The sequence below is a fragment of the Thunnus albacares genome, chromosome 14 (assembly GCF_914725855.1).
Source record: "Thunnus albacares chromosome 14, fThuAlb1.1, whole genome shotgun sequence".
Taxonomy (NCBI): domain Eukaryota; kingdom Metazoa; phylum Chordata; class Actinopteri; order Scombriformes; family Scombridae; genus Thunnus; species Thunnus albacares.
The window spans coordinates 2,475,648-2,500,801 of record NC_058119.1 but is presented as its reverse complement, the minus strand read 5'-3'; the positions used below and the strand labels follow the sequence as shown (position 1 = coordinate 2,500,801).

General features: G+C 37.9%; 1 protein-coding gene across 1 annotated transcript in view; it reads left to right on the top strand.

Annotated features, from left to right (window-relative positions):
* pdzd8 (PDZ domain containing 8) overlaps window positions 1-25,154 on the top strand; it is a 47,845-nt gene that overhangs the window by 14,475 nt on the left and 8,216 nt on the right. The window contains exon 3 of the mRNA XM_044372688.1: window positions 4,338-4,440. Within this exon, the coding sequence (XP_044228623.1) occupies window positions 4,338-4,440 (103 nt within the window). The remainder of the gene's footprint in view (window positions 1-4,337; window positions 4,441-25,154) is intronic.

Genomic DNA, 25,154 nt, shown 5'->3' with positions numbered 1-25,154 from the left:
TATGCCTGGACCTGGACTTAATTCTACAGCGTACAATGATATTTAAGACAATAGTGGGCAGCTGTTTCCATGACAATGCCCTCATCACAATACTGTGAGGCAGGATTTTACAACTCCGGAAAATCATCACTGGACAATCATTTTAGCCTCTCTACTGTTTACTATGAAAATGTCAATACAGAGGATAAAATGATTATCCAGTGATGATTTTCCAGAGTTGTAAATCCCTGCCTCACAGCATCGTGATGAATTATGTGTGCTATTGCCCAACACAGTGTCTTGCAGGATGATGCTACATTGCGTAGCAGCAAAACTTGAGCCAGGTTGAACTTTTTTCACCAGAGCCCTCTGTTCCAATTCATCCCACCACATTTATATCCATGATAGTAGACTAAATATTAGAATCAGCTTTCAGTTTTAATGCAGTAAAGATCAACAGTGCAACGAACTCCAGTGAAATAAAAAGTCTCCACAAAAAGCATAAAGTTGCAACAACACCTCTTTAAAACAGTTTTCATGAAGGCTATTGTATTAGTATTAGTTTAGCTGGGGGATGTAATGAACTGGTGCATGTATCATACTTTTCGGTATGGGTACCTTCAGATCTTTAAAAAGTTTTAAAAAATTGAATTTAGTTTCCTCAAAACTGGCTGTAGACTGGATTAAAAAGTCTTGAGTTTAATTTACAGAAGTAGTAAAAGCTTTGCCTGCTGCAGGCAGTACTGTTGGTTTCGTTTGTGGTTGCAGGCTGTAGGGAGACAATCTGCATCTATACACTAGAAGTGGGATTGTTATGACAGTGGATTGTGCTGCAGGAAGCTGTTTCAGTCATCACCATCAGACCTGCAGCAAACACCATCACTGCTGCAGCTACAGTTGATAGGAAGCTACTACAATCAACAGGCAAATGTCAGTTTTAGCAAAAATTTAAATGAACTGAAATGAATGAATCATTTTTCATTGGTGAATCCATCCATCCATTCAAGTGGCTCATCCAGATTCACATCGTATTATTTAATTAATTATGTCATTATGAATGATTGTTATGTACTGCTGGGCGGTACTGGTCATACTTTCCATCATACTTTGACCCATGTGTTGGTGAAACAAGTATTAAATTGCATTCTATGTGTTATATAAACTTGTTATATTTAACTTGAACCCTGCAGAAACCCTGATTTAGTCCAATAACTCTTCCCTGCATTGATAACTTTTTCCTGTTTGACACACTGACATTTTAGGCCCCTCAGTACTCACAAAAGAAAAATGGACAGGATGTACCAACAGGTGACAGCATCTGGCATAAATGTCATTCTTTTTTAATGTGCCACTCTGTACATATTTGTATCTCCTCATTATGAACAACCAGGAGGGAGGGGTACCTCAGCTTCATCTATACAACATTTCTAACATCAAATATGAACCATTTGATGGTAATTATTGTGGTCATTTAGTAGTACTTACTTGACTCTTTGCCAAGCATCTTGGGTAAAGAGGTATTTCAGTGCTTTGTTTTTTTTTCTGTTCTAATACATTTCTATTCAGCTACACTTTATAAGAAAAGCTCAATTAAACATTCTTTCAAAACCAAATGAAAACATGACATATTTTTCCAGTTTTTCAATACAAATGCCTCCATACATTATACTTTAAATGTTTCTTTTGCCCAATTAACTCATTGATTAATGGCAGACAGGCAGATTGTTGTGGCAGACCTTTCTGATCAATCAGCAATTCAAAATGCAGTTCTATACAGACGTTCCAAAGAGAAAACTACAGAAACAAACCATATCTAATTGGGTATATAAACTTTACACAAACAGAATTTAAAATACAGAATTTCTTCCAACCCCATATAACCTCCACAAAGACTTTTATGTTGGAAAGTCTGTAACTCCCCTCTCTGAGACAAACTCTTTGTCCAAAGCTGACATGTTTAAAATTTAATTGGCCAAAGAGTCAAATCAATTAGCGCTGATACAGGGGCTTGTCCTTGGTTGCCTTGGAGAGAGAAATGAGTTGTGTGTGCTTTGATATACGTGTGTGTGTGTGTGTGTGTGTGTGTGTGTGTGTGTGTGTGTGTGTGTGTGTGTGTGTGTGTGTGTGTGTGTTGAACCATGCTTCGACGTGGTTGGGTGTGTTTGATAGACCACAGGATGATCAGATGGGGCTCATATATTAATAATTAATGTCCCACCCATTATAATCTTACAATCTCTCTTCTTCCCCTGCCCTCTTACATCACCTTCTTTTATAAGGAGGTGGTCTGTATTATTACCATAACAGCTAAGTTAGCAGAATAAAAACTATTGTTTTATTTCATTCATATATGCAAATATATTTAATGTCTTTGTTGTCTAAAAATAGATTTGGAGACTCTTTTCTTCCTGGCCTACTAATTTATTGTGTGTTTTAATTTGATCATATCACAAGCTTGCTTTGTGTGAGAGGTTTACTGTTGAAAACATATCAGGTGTAATGTGCAGTAAATGTCCAGCAGAGGGAAGTGTCCACACATTTAGCATGCTCTGTGAAATCCTGCAGAGGAAACAGTTGTTATTGAGGTAGGTCAGCATCATGTCTCTGAACATGATGAGACTGGTAATGATATTCCTGAAATATTGTGCAGTTTAGAGGTGTACTGTATTTCACAGTGAGGAAGTCTGGGAATATCTTTTCATGAATATCACAGTAGGAACCTAGACTGATGCATTGATCTCTGCAGCGCAGCAGAGGGCAGCAGTAGCCACAAAATAGGTTGCTGTGACCTCATCTTTTCTTTGCAGCATCACAGCAGACAGACCGCTATAGTGTTCTGTTTGGAGTCCAGCTTCATCCTTTGCAATCCTAGTGTTAGCACAGCAGTGCAATAATGAAGGACTCCTGAGATTAGATAGTATAAGAAAGCCAAAAATGATCTGTTTCAGCCTCTCAAATGTGATGATGTTCTATGGTAATAAACTGAATATCTTTGGGTTTTCAACTTTTAACTTTGATCAGTGACGAGCATTTTTCTCTATTTCCTGACATTTCATAGACCAAACAACTAATTGATTGAGTATTCAGCAGATCACGTTCTGCTGATCAAACATCAATGCTTACAGAAAGCAGATGAGGAATGTTGTTAGTTTAGTAAATATACAGAATATTTTTCAGCCATAAATCAACTTTTCACAAAATGCATTTGACTGTAATGGACAGTATGAAATCTTTATCTGTTAGACATGCTGCTGCAGTGATATTCTCCGACTCACACTTTTATTTGCAACGAATTTGTAAACTTTGCAGAATAGTTTGAGTTTCTAAGAATCCCAGAATAATGAGAAAAAACATGTAGTCCCCTGAGTTGACTGTTATGACATCACCAGCAATATTTTTTCAGACTTAAAAAAGCTTCTCAACAAATACAACTGTTCTCACAGGCTGAATAGTACTATCCCGACTCAATAAACTGACCTTAATGGATAAAATAGGTGGAGTGCCCCTTTAAGGTTACCCATAGTTCAGGCCACCACACTGAGGAGGACGAATGAGGTTCAGCTAATGTGGAAAGAAAATAAATATTATCATCAGAGGAATAAAGTTGTTACACCAGGATGTTATACATGTGGAGCGGTCAGTCGTGGAGCAGGTGACACCATGTTCCTGTAACTGAAGTTACCTGGCAATAATCGATGATCAATAAATCACTTGTCAGCAATGTCAAATTCTCTGGTTCCATCCTTATGTCTGTTATGTATCATTGTAAACAGAATATATTAGGGAATTAGGGAATCTGGGAAATTGCTCAGAGCAATTTTCTATATTTTAACTATTTAATAAACTAAATGATTAATCACTTCGTCAAAAATACAATCAATTGATTAATCAGTAATGAAAGTAATTAGTAGTGCAGGCCTAAGGTGTAAAATTATAATATATGAAAACCTGTACAGTGAAATGTTTTAAATATAATAAAATATTTCCAGTGTTTCTATGTTAAAGAACAGGTCTGTGGTTTAAAAGTAAAGAGGAAAGCAGTATCAGTGTAGGATTATGTACTTATATTATTATATTGTGAGGTAAGATTAAAATCTGAAAATGAAGCCTTTATAACCTCAGGTTGTCAGATTTTTATTGGATACCAGAGTTTCCAGAAATGACCTGTTCTTCAATTGTCTTGGATTGAAATTGATCAAATTTAAATATGTTGAACGGCAAAGGAAACATAACCTTTATCATTTATGCCTTCAAGAAGCCATATTGGTAGAAAGTTTTGATAGAAATGTTGTCTGAATGGTGACTAAGAGAATAAATGCTGATGTAGTTCTCATACTGGTCGTGTGGTGTCCCTGCAGGCTGTTCATCCTGGGCTCCTATGACAGAGAAACCTATGTTCACTGCACCCTGGAGCTGAGCAGCCACCAGTGGAAGGAGAAGACTCGCAGCTCCATCAAACGAGTGGGTTCTCCTCCCTTTTAACCTCTGACTCTAGTATATTTTTCCTCCTAGTCTTAGTTCTCATTCTTTGTATAAAACATTACTAAAACCCAAGTTAATGTATGAAAAATCACATATACTGCATCACGTCAGACATGTGTAAATGTACATGTGTAAAACAAAAAATTTCAACACTCATTTTGTATGTTATTGCAGTTTGATTAGAATCATTCATTTTGACAGAATTTAGTAAAAGGAAACACAGACTTTGATGATAATATGACAGTATGATTCCACTAAAAGTAAAAGATGTAGAGTACTGAATTATCACCCAGTGCTGCTTCTGCTGTGTAGTGGATTCTCATAGAATGTATGGAGACATCATTCATAGATGTCTAATACATAAAATCATATGAATAAATACAGAGAAAATATATATTATAACCATAAAATTGTGAGATAATCTGATCTATTTTTCACTAGAGTTTATTACAGGTCCTTATTATGTAATTCCAGCTGTTCTTATTTCAAAATTTCAAAACTGATTTTATTTCAGAATACAATTTCCCAATCACCATTTTATTTCATGCCACAGTCTGAAGTATGAACCACATACTGGCTCATATCGGCAATAACATCTGTTATTATTAGAAAATGAAATAACATTTTGTAATAATGAGCTGAGTTTTAAAAATGTACTGTATATACTATTCTTTTCTGTATTTATTCATATGATTCATGTTTCATAATGTCAAATACTTGATGAGTTTCTCATAAACTGGCTGTAATTGAGAAGCTAGTTTTGTATTGTACTGCATCCTGTTTAAAGGTACAGATAAAACTAGATTTTCCTATATGTAGGTATACATGTGATGTTCTGTGTAAAAATCACCACAGTTTATTCAGAAGTCCAGATTCTAAGAGGGTAGAGCCAAATAAAATCAAGTCCACTGATATAATACAGATGACCTTATGGCCCCATACAACCACATGTAACAGTACAATCTAACAGCCAAAAAATGTACATTTGAGTCAGATAAGCTTTTAATATCCCAACTGAAAGTACTACAGCACCACCAGTGTGAGCATCACATACACCTACACAACAACCCAGTGAACGACAACACGAGCTCTGTTTCACTCTCTGTGAGCATGTGAGGCAGGAAGGTAATTACATTGATTCTACATAGCACTGTAAACTGATTGTACTTTACACAAAAATCCATGTGTAAACACACACACACACACACCCAAATACAGTAAGTAACACCCATCCGCCCCACAGACATACAGTAAGTAATCATAAGCTTGAACAATAGAGAGCTTTCAGTGTGCTTCTTAATGGATCTTATTCTAGGTCCAGCAAAAAGAGCATTACCATAGTCTAACCTAGTTTCAATAAATGCATGAATCATCCTATCACAATGAACTTGAAATATATAATAATACTCTAACTTTGATACGTGTTGAGGTGATAACTATTCACCTGTTGCTGAGCTAGTTTCCAATAACGGAGCTGCAGAATGTTCTTTTTTTTAAAAGAGCTTTTCAAACACTTAGAGGTATAATACAATCACCTCCTCTGCAAATTCTACATATTAGACACCTTGTCTTATTGACACATTAATACAAGCTTATTTTCATCTTCTTTGCACTGATGAGATTGTCCCATTGTTGACATTTTGAGAGGCAAAGAAAATTTTCAGGTCCCTCCGGCAAACCTTTTCTAATTGCTGCAATTCGGAGATATTACAGTTATCACATCAGGCTTGTTTGGAAATGACTAATGACCGTTTTAGAGTGAAATGTCAGCTCTAATTACTAGCTCTGGCGCCAGCAAAGCCTGATGCTGCTATCCTTGCCACACTTATGAGTGACATTTGCAGTGGCTCAAAGATTATTTGTATTTTGCTGAACAGTAATTGCCTGTACTACTTCCACCTTAGCTTTAATGACTTTGGAGGAGTGGAATCCTCATCCAGCAGGGGGCAGTGAAATATCAGGTTTTCCACTCCTCCACATTATCTTCCATTTCTCATCTGTCATTTCTCCCTTTCAAACACATTTTCCCATCTGTTTAGAAGACTTTATTGTTTATCAAATAACAGTCAAATCATAAGTTGTTTGGAAATATCTGTTCAGGTTCCAAATGAGAATCTTTTTGACAACACTGCACTCTAGGATAGTTAGAGCTGCTGTCAGTGTGATTTCTGTTGATGAGGTTTCTGTAAGACTACATGTTACAGCTTGTTTTTTTTCCTTTAGGAAACATTGGTAACATTGCTGGCTTCATCAATCTGTTACAATAGTGTGATTTTGCCATTCAGACATAGGTGTCTGGTACATAAATGTTCTATTAAAAAAGAGCTCAGGGAGTGGTTTAACTGCTGGAAAACAGATGCGGGTTGGAAAGAAATGATATGAAAGAAGGCTACATCACGGATGGACTTTAAAATGTATTTTGCCACTGAAACATTAATTAATGACCACTGAGACTCTGACTTCACTTCTCACTCATCAATATTATTCTTTATTATTCTTTAACAGAATGACAACATGTCAAGTTGGGACTTATTCCTATATGATCATATGCTATATGTGAAGTGTTTTGCTGGATATTTATTTATTGTGCGGTCACACATGCAGATACAAAGTAGTCGTCAGTCTCTGGCCTCTCATCAGTCTGCAGTTCTCTGGGCGTGGTGCGTTGAATGCGTCATTATCATACTCTGCTCCAACTGGACAGTTGTGACTTATCTGCCGCACTAATGAACCATCAATGTCGGTGGTGTGTTTCCACACGTCATTCTTCTTTTTTTAAGTCCTGTTAGACATGTCAGGGAGAATTTAGAAGCTGGAGACAGTGACGATCAGCTTTTCTTCTATTTTGTTTGAAGTTCTTTCACACAGTGGTGTCTAGTAGTGAACAACTCTGTTCCTCCATTTGCGTGGCATCAAAATGAGCTCTCGCCTGTTGTCACTTGCTTTGCATCCGAGGACATTTGCATAAAGTTCAGCCTTTCTCAGCTTTCCCCCGTTACTAAAGACCGTTTCACACATGCAACTGTAACCCTGAAATTTTCCGGACATTACCTTGAGGAGCTCTATGTGTGAACATAAATGTCCGAATCAGTCGGGTAGGATATTAAACAGACTTTACCCTGCCAGCTCCCTAGCACAAAGTCTGTGTAATGTCTGATGAAGCCTATGTGTGAATACAGCAGTTAATTCCCTGGAGAATTCACAGCGAGAGAGTGAGCATGTTGATGATGTTTCTATCATGCAGGATAAACACAGCAGGCCAGCTAAGCTGCATTATTTTGACCGGGCCTGAACGCTCCGCTATGAAAGTAGCGCTAATATGTGAGAAGGGCTTAAGAGTATGTCCACGCTAAGCCGGAATGCATCCTCTTCTCTTTTTTAAGCTTTTAGCTTTTCAAAATATCCATCATCGCTGCCGGTTGGCAGGAAATGCATTCTGGGATACTTGGCTGTCCCAAGCTTTGGCCACCTTCGGCCGACCAATGGCACAACTTCATCACTCAGTGACTCAGTCAGTCAGGGACGTTTGTGTTTGTAGGGCTGGCCTAGCTGTTGTGGTCCGGCCAAAAAGGATGAAAAAGAGTAGAATTAGCCATCGTAATGTGCTCCTTTGTGGGAGGAGGTCTCTTAAAAAACAACCTGGAAATGCTAGGTTGGACGCAAATGGTTTTCACACAAACACAGTGTTTTAAATATAGTTGGGTCTCTGTAGCTCAGTGGGAGGTGCCAGGTTGCAAAACCAGGTCTCATTCACATTGAATAGCTTCCTATTGCCATACTAGCATGCTACATCACAGCTGGCTGTGTTCACAAGTACAAAAGGTTACACCTGACCTCACCCAGTTGTGATGTCGGGTGTGTTTGAGGTTCAGCAGACTTATACCTTTCAACCCATAGAGACCAGTGTTGCTGTGTTTGTCCCTCTTCCAAAATCTAATGTCACCCTTCAGCACAGTAGCACACATTGACCTTCATTTCTTGCTTTCTGAGATAGCTGGAGCTGCACTGCTAAAGCGTATACCAAACAATAAAATGCAGTTTGTGACATGTTGTTGCTCCTCATAACCAGATATCTAAACCTTCCTCTAGGACTGATTGAGCCAAGCCACCTCATGGTTAGTTAAAGGTGCACCCAGCAATCCAATAAGTAATGAATGTGTGAGCTGTTCCACCCTAACACTTACCATCAGCATGGCTCTCTCCAAGTGGACTCATTTCAAAGCACTTGTATCTCTTTTTTGTTAATATACTCATAGAAATGCAGATTCACGGTGGCATTTGAGCCTGATTTATCAGACTTCTCCAGTCTGCATGTCCCCAGCAGGACTCTGTAGTAAGGATTAAAGGCTATACCATCTGGAAAAGGTCAAGTCGCCATCTTTCTGTCTCTCTCAGTATTTCCCTTTTTTCCCCCTGATGATTGTCAGATATGAGCTTCCCTCGCTCTCTCCCTTACGAAAACAGCCGCTTGTCTTGTGTATGTTAATGGTTTTCATGCCATTTGAATATTCTCTCATTTGAACCAGTGCGAGCCACTTGCTCTTGCTTTTCACTGCACCATGTGTCTTTGTTCCCCAAAGGGAGATCCGCTCTCTTCAAGAGGGGCCCTTGGACTGTATTCAACATGCTTTTCAGGGTTGGTTTAAAATCTGCATCTTCCAGCTGGATATCACTGTTTAGTTTCTGGATCCACACACACAAAAGAAAGTCACAATACCAGGTTTGAATGGGCCTGAGAGCCACAGGCTGGTTTTTAATGAGCTGTTTAAGTTCACTGGCGTCGTGTTTGCCCGGTGTTGTTCTCATTTGTAAATATTATTTATCCATGTCTGTTATTAACTGGCTGATATGTTTGACATTTGCTAGATCACATGTCTTCTTCTCTGTACTTGACTGATGATTTTATGGTTTGTGTTATGTACATGAGCTCTTTCTTTACACACTATCATGCCTTTAGTATGTTTATATAAATTAGACCGACTGATAAATCGGTAGGCCACTTTTATTGCAGATTAATTGGTATCAGCGTTTATGTTGGCAAATAAGTAACAAGAAATGAAAGTATCGGAACAATGAAGATTTGTGTTGAGCTCTTTCATTACCAATGTTGCTATTGCACTGTTTGTCCACTGGGGAGCACTGCGACTCCGCTGTTGGCAACACACTTATCCCGTAAGTTGGCTGGTTGGTTGTAACAGTATCCCGAAAGGTCACAGATGAGCTGATTTTTTTCAAATATTTTTAATGTATTTCAAATATTTTAAAATAATTTATTAAGCTTGTTGAATTAAACTTTGTAGCTGTTGTGGTTGTCTTTGAAAAGTTGTTTTTTTCCCCTTCAGACACGCCAAGTGGGTGGGTTTAGAGAGAAAAAAAAAATACAGGGAGAATTTTTGATCCTGCTTTTGATTTCGAAGGTCGAAATCGGAACGCTCATTTCGATCGATTTTCTTCCAAACATCAATGTTTGATAGCTAAACAGTATGCACTGAGCATTCATTCATCTCCTTACCAAAGCCAGCATCTGGAAACAGGTTGTGCTCATTCTCTCCTCATTTATATTTATGCTCTCAACCAACACCTCTTTAAGCTGCCCTCAAGACATCATCTGGGGAAGGCTGAGGTCACTAAAGGCCACTGGTTTGATGTCCTTTTTTTTAAATCCCTTTCTAAGCCTGCTTCTTTGTTGTTTTGTTCAATTTTGAAACACATAATGACTCCTTTGTTTTGATTCATGAACTCTACCAGCAAGGTTAATTTTTTGGTTTTGTCTGCTTGTTTGTTTACAGGATCTGTCAGGAGAATACTGGTGGGGAGTGTTTTTAAGGATTTCTTAGCATCAGGGCCGTAGCTGCTGTTGAGGACAATGAAGTCATGTCCTCTGTATTCTCTTTAGGAACATGTACATTTGGCAACATTTATTTGTATGTTGAAGCATATCCAGATGCAGTTTTTGCAAATTGTCTTGGTTGAAGTATGTGCTCTCTGAACACTGAATGAATTGGTGAAGTTGTTAAAACCAAACATGCAATTTTAAGATATAACTTAGGGTTTGGTTATTTTTGATGGGTATTTGTAATGTTTTTTTATTTTTACATTTCATAGGTTAAACAAATAAGCTGTAATTTATTCATTGATTGATTAATCAATAATGAAAATCAATGTTAGTTTCAACCCTGAAAATGTCAAACTTTTACAAAATGAGTAAGATTTAAGAGGCACAAACAAAGCTTAAAAAGCTTCAAAATGTTCTGAAATTACTGATTTGTAAAATGTTTAAATCCTATAATTTATTCTCACTATTGTAGCTATCAAATTCAGTTTTTGTATTTACATATGATCTAAAATGTATAAGTATTAAGAATATTTATTTGTAAGAATAGCTGTATAAAAAAAGGTGAATATATCAATAGTACTGTTCCATTTCTAGTCTCAACCTTGAGCATTTTGTCACCATGCAATCTAGCAGTTCTGAATGGATTCCCCTTCTTCATATTTATTATACAGAGAAAGAGGTCCCTTTATCTTCACTGGCTCCCATTGGTCAATGTTTACTTCAGCCACTTCATTGTGCTGTGTGTGCTTGCGTCCACACAACATGAACCACCTGTGAACAGGGTAAATTAAGCCCTGTTCCATTACAGTGTGAGATTGGGCGGATGGTTTTTTATTACTCATTTATGGTGTGCTGAGGTTGTGGGGGTTCGGGACTCTGTCAGACGTGTTTGCACATCTGCCCCATCGATTCCATCGTGGGCCCTGAGTGCTGATGCTTGCTGACAACTTGACTGAAGGGACGTTGGACGTGTGTGTGTGCGTACACATACACTGCAGCTCCACATCTTTTTGTGTTACATTGGTTGTACTTGGCGGGTGACTTTGTGTCGGATGAAAATAATCTGTGTATTTACGGCTGTATGAGACTGAATGTTCCACTGGATGGTGTGTGTGGTCACTCTCATGGCCTGCAGCCCAAAATCCTGCTGTGTCCCATACTTGAAAGAAAGCAGAGTGTTATAGAGTAACATCAGTGGCGAGGAGGTCAGGGAACAGAGGAAATGTAGCATCTTTGTCAGAGAGCACTCTCTAGGATTAGACCAATGTAACACATGACATTAGCCTTTCAGTTAAAAACCATCTGATATGATGGATATGCTTCAGTTTGATTAATTTCATACTGTCTTTGTCACCTTTAAAGTAGGGCTGGGCGATATGGCTAAAAATGTTATCACGATAAAAATTTTCACATCAGTCAATAATAATAATTATAACGATAAATGTCAAATCATTATTTCTTTCCAGTCTAGAGGCTGATTTTTGCTCTTGAGTGAAAGTTGAAGAAACCAGACAGTTAATTGTGGTTTGAAACTATTCTTTATAGTCAGAACATGACAAACACTTGTCAAACAGCGGTAGGACATTAGGTAGAACATTCAAAACAATTATAATGATAAAATCTTTTTTCAACATCAAAATATGAGTAAAATTTGAGTAAAATCCTTTTTCCTACACAAAATAAATATCTTAATAGAAAAATGAAGTGCTGCAGTGTGATACAGTAAGCGTATTGTCTCATTTCCGGTAGCCAGCGTTTCTGTGTTACTGGTAGCATTTTTTACTGCACTATCTCAGTTAATTTAGCTATATTCTTCATTACAGCAGCTAATTACCTGCTGTACATTTAAACTTACACTAGTTTTGCTCAAGCACTCGTAGCTCTCCTTCTTTTAGCAACTTTCTCGCTAATTGCACAGTTGTTTACACGCTATTCAGAGCTGCTAGTTACTTTAGCTTAGCAGTTAGTGATGACTCTCGCTCTCCTGCTTTCTCCTGCCTCCTTTAGCGATAATGGTACATGTGTAAATATAGTTTATTTGTTGTGTTGGCGGCGAGGCTCAGTGAATTAGAAGTTTGGCTGCGCTAACTGTTAACATAATTGTTAGCCAGCCCCCAGTAGCAGGTGTGAGCTGACCAGCTTAGCTACTCTCCCCCGGCAGTTTAATTATATTGCACATTTATTGAAGGCTTGTTGTATTTCAATTTAGGAAAATTATATTGAGATAATTATTCTTATCGTTTTATCGCCGGAGCAAATTTCCAATTATGTGTTATTTGGATAAACTCATCACATATTGGGAATCTAATGGTTACTTTCTTGCCTTAAAACATGTTCAAACTTAACAGTCCTACAGTGAAAATGACAACAGCTTTTAGCCATGCATACCCAGTGCAGTCAGATGAAGATACCCAAGGGCTGAGCAACCGTTGGGATGGGTTGGGATGCCAAACATGATGTAATTTCCTTGGCAAATCTGAGGGAAAACCAATCATTGCTGGTTGATGTAAAATGCATCACCACCAGCGTGGGAATGTCATACCAGACACCAGATTTAAAAACTCTATACTGTGAAATAAATAGACATTTATCTGGCGGTGATAGGCTTAATCAGCATTGTGTGAACTCGTTTGGCAAGGGTGTGAATGTAACAACATTTATATGTAAAAGTCCTGCAGCTTTAAGACTGCTAGAATGAGGTCATTATGCTGAACTGAGTTTGTATTACACTGTTTTATTTTTGTATTGCTTAGGCTCAGTTTAAAATTGAAGAATTGAGAACAAAATGCTTTTCTCCTTATTTTGCCCTCAAATATCACATAGCATACAAAATGAAAACATTTATATCAAACTAGATGATATATCACACAGTGCTCAGAATCTGCTTTGGCCATTACCTCAAGATTATATCAACAGCAATGATGGAAAAAATTGCAATTTTATACAGATTTCAGTGTTTGAAAAGATGTAGAGTATGAATAAAGATTTGAAACATATTTTGGTTTAACACTTTTTTATTAACTACATAATTCCATATGTGTTATTTCATAGTTTTGATGTCTTCAGTATTGTTATAAAATGTTAATGTAATAAATGTTAGTAAAAAACAGTGAAATGTAAAATTCGGAGAATGTGATTTAGTGTTTTACGCTTTGCATGTAAGGACAGCATTTTGTGTTTGAAAATAAGAATTCAGCAATTCTGTTTCAGTTTTTCATAATGAAAGTGGCCAAAGCAATCGTAAATTACTGTAACTATTGCAATTTCAATAGGGACTTATTGTAGCTGCTGTTTCTGAGGCTGTTGTTCAGGGTTTTGTTGTTAAGTCATATCTTGAAAAGATTCAAGAGTCTTGTTCACAGCTGTCACCCAAGACCTCAGCATCAGCCATGGCTCTATCTCTCTATCTCCCAGTGTCTGTGTCTCAGCCTCACACTGTAGGCAATGTTGACCACACACACACACACACACACACACACACACACACACACACACACACACACAAACACACAAACACAGCACCAGTCAGGCTTGGAGAGGGGGAACAGGCAATTTTATGCAGGTGATTTTAGCTTCTCTGACGCACCCCCCACAAACTTACACACACACACACACACACACACATACCCACCCCTCCCCATCATGGTGGTTGTTTGATGTTCCACTCAGGGTGTCTTTGTGTCTTTAATCTGCCCCGGACACCCGATGAAAGACAGTTGGTGATGAGGAGGCAGGCACACACACACATGCGTGCGCACACACACATACACCCTACAACAATGAGTCATCTGGTGCTTGAAGCAGCAGACAGTCCATAGGTTTACTTTCCATTCAGGATTTTTTGTGATATTAATACGAATCATAATATAGTAAATATTCTGAGAATCAACTGAGAATCAAGATAAAATAGGCAGATGAAAAAGACAGTTCTTGGTTAATTCTGTAAATGAAATACCTGATAAATCAATTATATTCATGTAAAAATTCAAAATGGCCATAAACCTTTTCTCTGGGAATCAGGGGGTTTTAGCCACATGGGCTGAGTTTACACTTTACAGTTACAAACGTATACATTGTTGTTATTTTACAAGCTTATATTAGTATTTTTACACTAAATATCTAAATCAGACAAATTTTAGGCCAACAGTTTTCACCCTTTGACTAGTTTGTCATTTAGCTAAATATATCCAACTGCTCATAGTATCAGAGAAACCAAAGCTTCGTCCACATAAAATGTTTGGGAAGTTTGTTTCCTGATTAAAGCAGCAAATATCTGATAAAAGAATATGTAAACAAGACTAAAGGCTTGTCTACACAGGAAGTACTTCAGCCGCACTTGCCTGCCATATGTCTCACCTGTGTTTGATGGAACAGGTACACTTCATTTTTAATCAACACAGCTGTCTACACAGCCCGCATAAGTGCTCACGTTTCACTTTCACATTACAGTGTGTACAGTGTGTGAAGTGTGTTTTTATGCTTCAAGTCTATTTTCTTCGGTGTAACACGTGTAACTACAGTGATTGTGTGTTGGGCTGCCAAAACGCAGGTGTCCTACACATAAAACTGTGCCTGAACACATCCTGTGTAGAGATGAAGAGTGCTGAAGCTGCTACTACGCAGCCTGTGTAGACATTATGTTAGAATCTGACCAAGCATTCGATACCAGCATTTAATATTTGACACTTTTCAATACTCTTGTGCTACAGACAAATTCAACCAGTACTCAGAATGTGTTGAGGTTACTCAGCCTGATAAAAGGCAGTATTTCTCTACCAGAATAGTGTTCCTGTAAATCTAGAGAGTGTAGAGCATTTAGATGATTTGGCCTCTATCTCTAAAATCCCAGCTGCAGCCCTGCTGTCATGGTATATATGGTCATATCACCCTGAGTAAATTCATTACAGTTTTCATTTGATAACTCTGAACACTCTGATGTTCTGTAAAGGTCTTTAAATCTGGAAACAAGCATGTGAGCATGCTTTGTCTCTCCTTCAAAAGAACAAGGCTAGAACAGCATTGTTTGTCACGTCAACATGCACATCCAGCACATAATCAAATAGTACCCAAGGGAGCCTATCACCTATGTAGTTTTCCATTGTGCACACATTGACTTGTGGCAGCTGACACGTTCATCATCCATTTCCGCCTTGCTGTGTCAATTATATGGCCTATTCTAATTCTGTTTGACAACGGCTGGCCGCGCGGCGAAAAGCAGATTAAAGACATGAGAGGTTGATCCTACAAGCTGTTTGTTTCTAATCGCTTCTCCCACTGATCAATTCACACCAGAGAAAACTGAATTGACCGGCCGCTATGTGCATGACAGACAGAGCCAAAGCCATATTACAGATTTCTTGCTATTTTCATTTGGAATGCTTTTTACTGATCCTATAGGCATGGGCTCTCATTAGAGAGGAAATGACCTTTTACTTGCTGCAGAGTGTCAAAATTGGCCCTCATAACTCCAAATAATGCCCACAGTGATGTAATTAGTCAAATTCTAAGCCAGGGATGCTTGATGCTTGATGTTTGATCATTGAAGTTGTCAAATGTCAGTGTTTCTCACTAGAGGTGCTTCTGTATCCAAACCCAGTGTTTGCCAAAGCATACATGTGTTCAGACAAATATTCTTTCTGAATTTATTCCTTGTTTTTTTTATTCTGGAGTAAGTTAGTAAAAGATGTTGACTAATGATCACTTTTGTTTGTGTTAGCTTTACAATTCATGTTCACTTCACATACTTTACATGGCATTAGTGTCACTGATATGGCATTACACATAGTTAGATTTAAATGTCGAGAATATTTGTGAAAAATCTCAACAGCAGCTTCAATTACAAAGCTTTCAGTATCACATACACTTTGTTTTATTGGTCTGATGTTTGACCTTTATGGTTATGTGTCTTCGACCACTTCCAGCAGTACCGCTCAGTAAGTTCATATTGGTTTAACAAACTCCCTATAATCTTTGAGTAACTCTGATATAAAACAGACTCTTGATTTATGAAATTACCCTGAATGCCCTTTCTTTCCATCTAGAAGGATCTGACAACTGACATGACGTAGGCTTGTCTGTTTTTCTTCTACAATGTCAGTGTTATTTAGAGTGATGGTGAACACTGAGCGTATTTGCAGTTTTTACTTCTTAAGAAAAATGATATTATATCGGATATATTGCGCAGCAGCAGAGCCAAATGAAATAAAAGCATTTATTTTTGTCGTGCTCTTCCTCCTCGGCTCGCTGAGGGATGAGGGTTTGTGTGAGTCGGCTGTTTTGAATAGCTGGTTTTTTAATAGGAGTTCAAAGGGCCAGCAGAGAGGAGATGTTAATGAAAACAGTGACACTCGCAGCCTGTTTACCTATAGGCTGAAATCAGGTGAGAAACCGTGCAAATGTTAAATGAACGATAAGTAAATGTTACGTGGTCAAGTGGTCAGATTGCTCCTAATAGGTTGCAAGACACTTTGGCAATCCCACCGTCTAAAGCAACCGGTGAGCTCACAGAAGAGGGAGATAGGCACAGTGTTTGCATGACTGACAAGCATTGGTGTTCAAAGGAGAGGAAAGACTGAAATGCCAAGTCGATAACGGGGAAATGATGTTCTACTCCTTTTGCTGCCCCCCCGACAAGAGAAGCAGTGGTAGCAGTTTAGAATTGAGTTTTGATTTAGTAAACTAGGATGATGTAACAGTCATGACAGATTATTATTTTTCAATGCAGGGACAATGACAGTGCTACAAAAAGGGACCGTGTGGGCGACCAAACCACTGCTGCTGTCCATACAAGTGCAAATTAGGCAAAGCACCTTTTTGTTTTCCTGTGTCTCCATAACAACTCCTTTGTTCTTAATGCTTTTGAAACCTATTTCCTATGATAAAAAGGCAACTTAAAAATTCAGATTGAGCCACACTAAAAGCACAAGTGTAAAAACTAAACTTCATAGCTCAAGAAAGACATGTCATCCACTGCTAAATGGCACAATCTTTCCTTTTCTCTACATAATTGAGGTGAATTAGTCTGAGTCATTTAGAAATTATTGAGTCATTAATATCTGCCATTAGTTCTGTGAGTTTGTGTTCAGGCTGTGATATGTTCTGTATTGAGATTGTGTGGATGGGTGTGAATCCACTAGTGCATTAGAGTACAAGTGGTGTGGGCTGGGTGGAGGTTGTCAATGCATGTGAAAATGGTCATATAATAATATTGAGTTAATCATAAATAAAGAAAATAGCATGTGTGAGTGATGATGGTGTCATAATGTCACATCTGTTTACATCTGGTAACGTCTTCATATAGACTCAGAGGGCTTTCTAGCTCTCTAGCCCTGTATGTTCTAGCTAGACAGGAGTGGAGTACTGACCGACACGAGGATAGTATAGAATAGTTGAAATCCCTCAATTATACTTTAAAACACATCACATCAGTGATTTAATCACCTTAATCAAGAGCTCTGGAACACTATGAGTTGAGCAGCAGCTCAATGTCAATGTAGCTCTAGCTCAGCAGCCACAGTGAGACTGGGAGCCGTCAACAGGGTCATTTTAGATGATGTCTGGTATCTTCAGCTTTAATTGTCAGACGTGACTTAACAGCAGTTTGCTATTATCACTGTAAATGGAAAACTTCATTACAGTTATCACTAAATATGACACATTTGAATTTTAAGTATATCAGGAATGTATCTCATATCTTTCTAAATGTGAGCTAATTAGTCTGTTTTTCTACATGCAGATACATTGTCCTTGAAGTTGACCTCCAAGACTTTAAAATATCCTTAAAGTTGTAATTCCTTTAATGCTATTAAAACAATATTATATCTAATATGTCTAATATCCATTCCATCATATTGCTGTTGTTTTGTAGCTCTCACAGGATGTTTTCACTGCATTCTTTATTATTGTCCCCTCTGGATGGAGTAGTGACCCCTTAGAAAACTACTAATGGACCCTTTTGACCCCCTCCCAGATGATACTTGCTCAAACACTGCTTCAATAAGGGAATATTCCATGGAATCACCTAGATGATATCTTGATAACTCTATGGTGTATGGGATGTTTTGACGGAAAGATGCTCCAATGCAGACTTCATACTGTAACTTAACACCTGCACGTGATGTGTCAGAGTACACATACTACAGAATGTGCGTCATCGTTAACCAGCCTAATAAGTGCCCACGTAAACACCTGAGCAGCTACTGGCCATGCACCCCACCTCTCAGCCCACTCCACCCCCATCAGCAGAGGGGCTGCTAATTGGATGTGGCAGGGAATTGCTGCGCACTTGCCTCGCAGCGACTTGTACCCTATAACCATACACAAATCGATCTGACATGTGGTATTAGATTAAATTACCAAGCAGCGCAGTGACAGGGAAAAGGATTTGCTCAACCCCCACCTCTCCATCTCACACGCACCCTCCCAGACCTGCTGGAGAGCAGAGGGATGTTCAGCCAAGCAACAGGAGATGCTGCTCCATACGAGCTATCCGTCAAGTCAGGGTTTCAGACCAGCCTGCAGCCTCTCCCTGCTTCCACTACACACATGACCTTCTGATGACTTATTCCATGGACTCCAGTATAGTGTTAACTCATTCTATTCAAATATATGTTCATGTTTATGATAGTTAGCACAGTCTACAGAAACAGAGAGCAATCTAATACAATTATGTTAGATGTCCAGACAAACACACAGGTATACATAAATTGGATTGCACAAAAATAACAAATGCCCTTCACTCAAAATCACTAACAGTGATAGACTAACAGTAGCTTACTTCATGTAGACACACTGCAATGTGTTTACTGGTTGGTGGGAAAAATGGCCCCCTGCAAGCTAGATGTTATTCACTAGTTATTTGTATTTTGTGTGAAGTCAGAGCTGTTTTTGATCAGGAGATGCAGCAGACAAGGTAGGGCTCAAAAGGATGTTTATTTGAGAATGTACTAAGCAGTGGCCCCTTTCAGGCATGCACTTCATCACATGTTAACGTGCTGGCAGTTTTACATGGCCGCAGTGTTACAGATTTCATCTCTGAAAGGGATGTTGATAAATTTTGCGCAAGGCTTTTTTTACTGCCTTTATATTCTGAAGGGATGTATTGATTGTGTTCTTGCTGCGGTGCTCTTTGCCCCGAGGTTTTTAACCGTCCTTTGCCTTTTACCAGCCCCGCTTTACCTCCCAGTAGGGGTGTAACAATACCGTCTGCTATGGACTGTTACAATCCATAATACAAGGTTTGGAGTATGTATTAGTCTTTTCATTTTTAGTTAAAAACAAACTATGACTTAAAATAATCTTTATTCCTAAATAGATGTAAAGTCAGCCAGGGTTCACTTGTCCTTCCTAAATTAGAGAATGAACTATCTGCATTAAACTAAACTGAAGAAAAACATTATCTAGATAAGAATGTTCTTTATAAAGAGCAAATGTCTAAACTTGTTTCTACAAACATCTCATTTGGCCACAAACCCCATTTTAAACATCTTCACTCAAACAGATTTTGGATTCTGCAGGAGGACGTGGACATGGGAAAGACTTTAAGCTTGTAATATTTTCCAGGCAAAAGAGACCTCTGAAAGTTCAGTGTCAGTGCATGACCCTCTTTTGCTTTCTCTGTCATTTAATTGTGTGCAAACAACATTTTGTACCATTTGGCAGTCACAACCGACCAGATCAATTTACTAGTGTGATCCGTCATTCAGTTTCAAAATTCATATTGTCACATTTTGAAGACTAAAACCAACTGTGTTAGTGTCCACTTTCCAACTTCCCCACTAGGTAGCCCAAGTCCTTTGGTTCCTATATTTCAATTAAAAAAAAAAATCTGTAATTTCCATAAACAGCTAGTCACTGTAGTTTTTATCAAATGTTACTCAAACAGGAAGAAATAGTGCATTTGTCAGGGACTATTTTCAGCTGCGTTGATACACATTTGGTGCTCTAGTGAGTATAATTAGCAGCAGGACAGTGTATGTGAGATTCAGTCAAAATAAACCAGTGTGCTTTGATACACACACTGTACTTAGTAGATCATTTTTTTGTTGATTTTGTTCTTTTCATGGAATTTTCTTACAATAGAAAAATATAGAATATCACCACACTTACCTCAAATTTTCTAGATGAGTCCTTCCTAGTTGTTACATATTTAAACACACCAGTTCTAATGTCTGTAATTCAGATCAATCCACAATCACAGTGGATACAGTTACATTATACAGCTAAGAACATTTTAATCTCAAGTTTTGAGGAATTATAGAATTCTGCATAAATAAAATGGACAACGTGAGTTTCATCAAGTTTATTTGTTTGTGGTATCCCATTTTTTCGGTGGGAAAAAGCCCATGATATGTCAGAGTGTAGATAGATGTCTTTTATCACAATGAGTGTTTTATTCAGGAGATCAAAGGAAGACTTGTCTGGGTTTTTGTCCTGGAGGTAAAGGAGAGAACTTTAATGCAGTGATAGCTGCCATTTGAACATATTAACCTTTCATTTGTTCTCTGTGGCAGTGCAGATAAAAGAGAGGTTGGATTTGCTGAAATAGATGGTGAATTGCTCCATTTACATCTGGCCAGTTCGGGGTTGCTACGTTCTTTGTTTGCCTTTTCTGCTCAGAGACAAGGGAGCAAGAGCTGCCTGTTGTCTTAGTCGATGTTAACAAGGTTAGGCCAGTCACTGCTGCTCAGCCCCGAGAGAAAGCTCCACTACACAACAATTAAACTCTGCAATTTGGAAGACCACCAAACAGCTACTTTCCCTCAGCAAAGTCAGGGCAGATTGGATTCATATCTCACTTTTTATTGAAGTGGGTTTACATTTTGTACATTTGCCTTTTTCTGCCAAACAAAATCATCACTGTAGATGAGTTGTAAAGGGGAATTATTTAATTAAATAAGATAATAAGATTAAAATAGTTACCAATGTTACAGCTGTTTTGTCAGCTCTAGCACAGTATGCTTGCCACAGTGCATAGACAGTTTAGGGTGTGACTCACCAATTTGAACCTTCAAGTTGGAGCTTTCATTCAAGAGCAATTATTATGTTTATTTCCAGATTCAATTTGGTTTGATTTTTTTTAGAAAAATAAGAAATTGAACCAAAATAAACAGAAATGCTTAATGTGAGAATAGACAAAATACGGTCATTTCATCCATCCTTCTTGTTAGCGCTAGCTACATCCCGGTACCCGCAGTTTATTTTTTGACCACCTGCTCCCACCTGCACCAGAGGTGAAACCACCTGCTTCAATGAGATTTGTGTTGGGTCCCATGGGACCCACGGGATCCCAATCTGAAACCCAATGCAGTCCTCTAGTATAGTGTACAAACACATTACCATAATGACAAAACAGTGACACCCAGTAGTGATGAAATGACTTAAACAGAGGAAAATATTTCTTCATGAAGTTGCCCAATTTAGATATAACTTTTGTTTTATCTAACTGTAATGACAAAATTTGCGTAACCAGAGAGATTCTGATGTTGCTAACCCTGACATTACAAATAGCCTGTTTCTAATTTCTGTTTTTATGCAACTGATAGTTTGGCAATTTAAACTCTAGTTTAAATTCAACATAAAGATCATACACGGACATACTTTGGTGCTTGCTTTGCTACATTTTTATAGACTGGTGTTTCAACCTTTGTTCAATAGTTAGTTTCAACCAGCTGATGTCACATTTTTGTGTGAGTGAGAAATTAGACAAACTATAGTCATCTAACCTCAGTTTAACCTGCACAATCCACAACATATAGAACCCCAGATATATAGAAGTTAAGCAGTCGTACATTATCCAACTGCTTTTCTGCAGAATAATGTTTAGAACATAACAGAATTATGACATATAATATGACACCAAAAACAGCTACTTTCCCTCAGCAAAGTCAGGGCAGATTGGATTCATATCTCACTTTTTATTGAAGTGGGTTTACATTTTGTACATTTGCCTTTTTCTGCCAAACAAAATCATCACTGTAGATGAGTTGTAAAGGGGAATTATTTAATTAAATAAGATAATAAGATTAAAATAGTTACCAATGTTACAGCTGTTTTGTCAGCTCTAGCACAGTATGCTTGCCACAGTGCATAGACAGTTTAGGGTGTGACTCACCAATTTGAACCTTCAAGTTGGAGCTTTCATTCAAGAGCAATTATTATGTTTATTTCCAGATTCAAGTTGGTTTGATTTTTTTTTAGAAAAATAAGAAATTGTACCAAAATAAACAGAAATGCTTAATGTGAGAATAGACAAAATACGGTCATTTCATCCATCCTTCTTGTTAGCGCTAGCTACATCCCGGTACCCACAGTTTATTTTTTGACCACCTGCTCCCACCTGCACCAGAGGTGAAACCACCTGCTTCAATGAGATTTGTGTTGGGTCCCATGGGGCCCACGGGATCCCAATCCGAAACCCAATGCAGTCTTCTAGTATAGTGTACAAACACATTACCATAATGACAAAACAGTGACACCCAGTAGTGATGAAATGACTTAAACAGAGGAAAATATTTCTTCATGAAGTTGCCCAATTTAGATATAACTTTTGTTTTATCTAACTGCAATGACAAAATTTGCGTAACCAGAGAGATTCTGATGTTGCTAACCCTGACATTACAAATAGCCTGTCTCTAATTTCTGTTTTTATGCAACTGATAGTTTGGCAATTTAAACTCTAGTTTAAATTCAACATAAAGATCATACACGGACATACTTTGGTGCTTGCTTTGCTACATTTTTATAGACTGGTGTTTCAACCTTTGTTCAATAGTTAGTTTCAACCAGCTGATGTCACATTTTTGTGTGAGTGAGAAATTAGACAAACTATAGTCATCTAACCTCAGTTTAAACTGCACAATCCACAACATATAGAACCCCAGATATATAGAAGTTAAGCAGTCGTACATTATCCAACTGCTTTTCTGCAGAATAATGTTTAGAACATAACAGAATTATGACATATAATATGACACCAAAAACAATTAAGATGACTTCCATTCTCCCTTCTGGATCACTGCTTTTTAACAGAGAGGTAAAGAATTACATATAAAAAATATTTATATTTGTGCTCTATTGTCAGCTTCCACCATTATGAGTGCATCATAAATGATAAAACAGCATTTTACAATGTGTTTAATGCATTTGAGATTAACATTTTTTTTATTTAAACAATTTCTGAAATGAGCTTTGTCACGTTTTTTAACCGATAGGAATTGTTGCCAAAAGTGAGAAATTAAAACTTGTTTGTGTTTTAAAAAAGGAAGTTTGTTACAGTAATTTTGTACAATTGGGCAGTAAAAATGTGTCTTTGCTCTACTTAGGCACAGACAACATATTGAATTTGAAACTAAAATAGCAGATATTTAGGAAACGGGACCAGTACTGCTGCTGGAGAGCAGTGGTCTTAACACTGATGTTTTGTGTGCACTGACATATAATTAGGTACATATGAGTGTTTGTGACTGTGCATATATTGGTGGTGTAAGTGTGTGTAAAAGGGAGATTGCCACTATTTGCACTTCAGCAGAATGGCCTCCTACGTAGATCTATTGTAAGCACAATGGCCACAATGCAGCCAGTGATGCAGCTGTATACACACAGCTACAGTGCTGCTTCAATGAGTGATATTCAGCACCTACAGACTCATTTCAGCTGCTCTTACTCAAAAGGGTAAAATATCTCTGTGAACCTTTAGAGGCCAATCAGAAGCTGACCCAGTCAGCTGTAGCATCAGGATCTGAAGTTACCCCCCTCCATGTGCCAAATGCCAGTGAAATATGTGGTGGATGAATAAATAGAACAATCAGCCACCCTGGTTGGTAGGTTTTTCAGACAATAGCATGGAACATGGGACTGATATATTGATATTTGGTTCATATTTGAACTAAAAAATAATTTATTTTGTGGTAGAACACAAAAGGTACCATTCTTAGATCAGACAGTATGGCAACTATTATAACTTCTTTGATTATTTCATTCATGAATAAAATGTAAAAGATAATAGCAAATAGTCAGAATATGAAGCCTCCAAAGTTAAACAAAGTGTGTAAGATCAAACTACATTTTCTTGCAATTAGAATCACAATTGATCAAGTGAATAAATGGTGATTTCAGCTAATTTTAACCTTTGCACTACTGATTTTTCCACTTCTATACTGTATGATTCTACCACTGAGTGAAATATTTACACAACTAATAATGCCATGCAGGGCAATCAAAGATGAGCTTATGTAACCCTAACCCTATGCAAGGAAAAACACTCACTGACTCTACTTTAATATATAATGTTAAAAATACACAAAACCACAAATAAGCAATGTATTTGCTTGTAGGATCAGCATCAGGTGTGATCTTCGTAGGTTTGATCAATCTCAGAGGAATGGATTATCAGGTGCATGTTGTGGATGAATGTGTAATTCCACTTCGATATTCCTGGTGAATATCCAAGTGATTTTGCATCTCCTGTTATATACAGACCTCAGGTTCAGAGTGTTTCTACCTGCACCCTGAGTAATGATCATTGTGTGATGTGAAGCTGAATAGGTCTTTAGACTCTGCAGTCTCCTCACAGCAACCTGTTGCCTCTGCAATGTTGTTAAAGTCTTCATGGAAGACCTGTAACATGGCCAGATCAGATTAGACCTGGACACACACACACACACACACCACACCACACACAGGAGTCATTGGGCTATTTCCCCATTACAAAGCCTCATGTTTGATTGCACTGCATTGCATTATTAACCTGAAAAACCCTATCCCACAATCTCAATACAATACATGAATGAAACATCCTGCACTTAGACATCAACTTGAACACATCTCATTGCACAGGCCCTGATGTTTATCCTTGGTT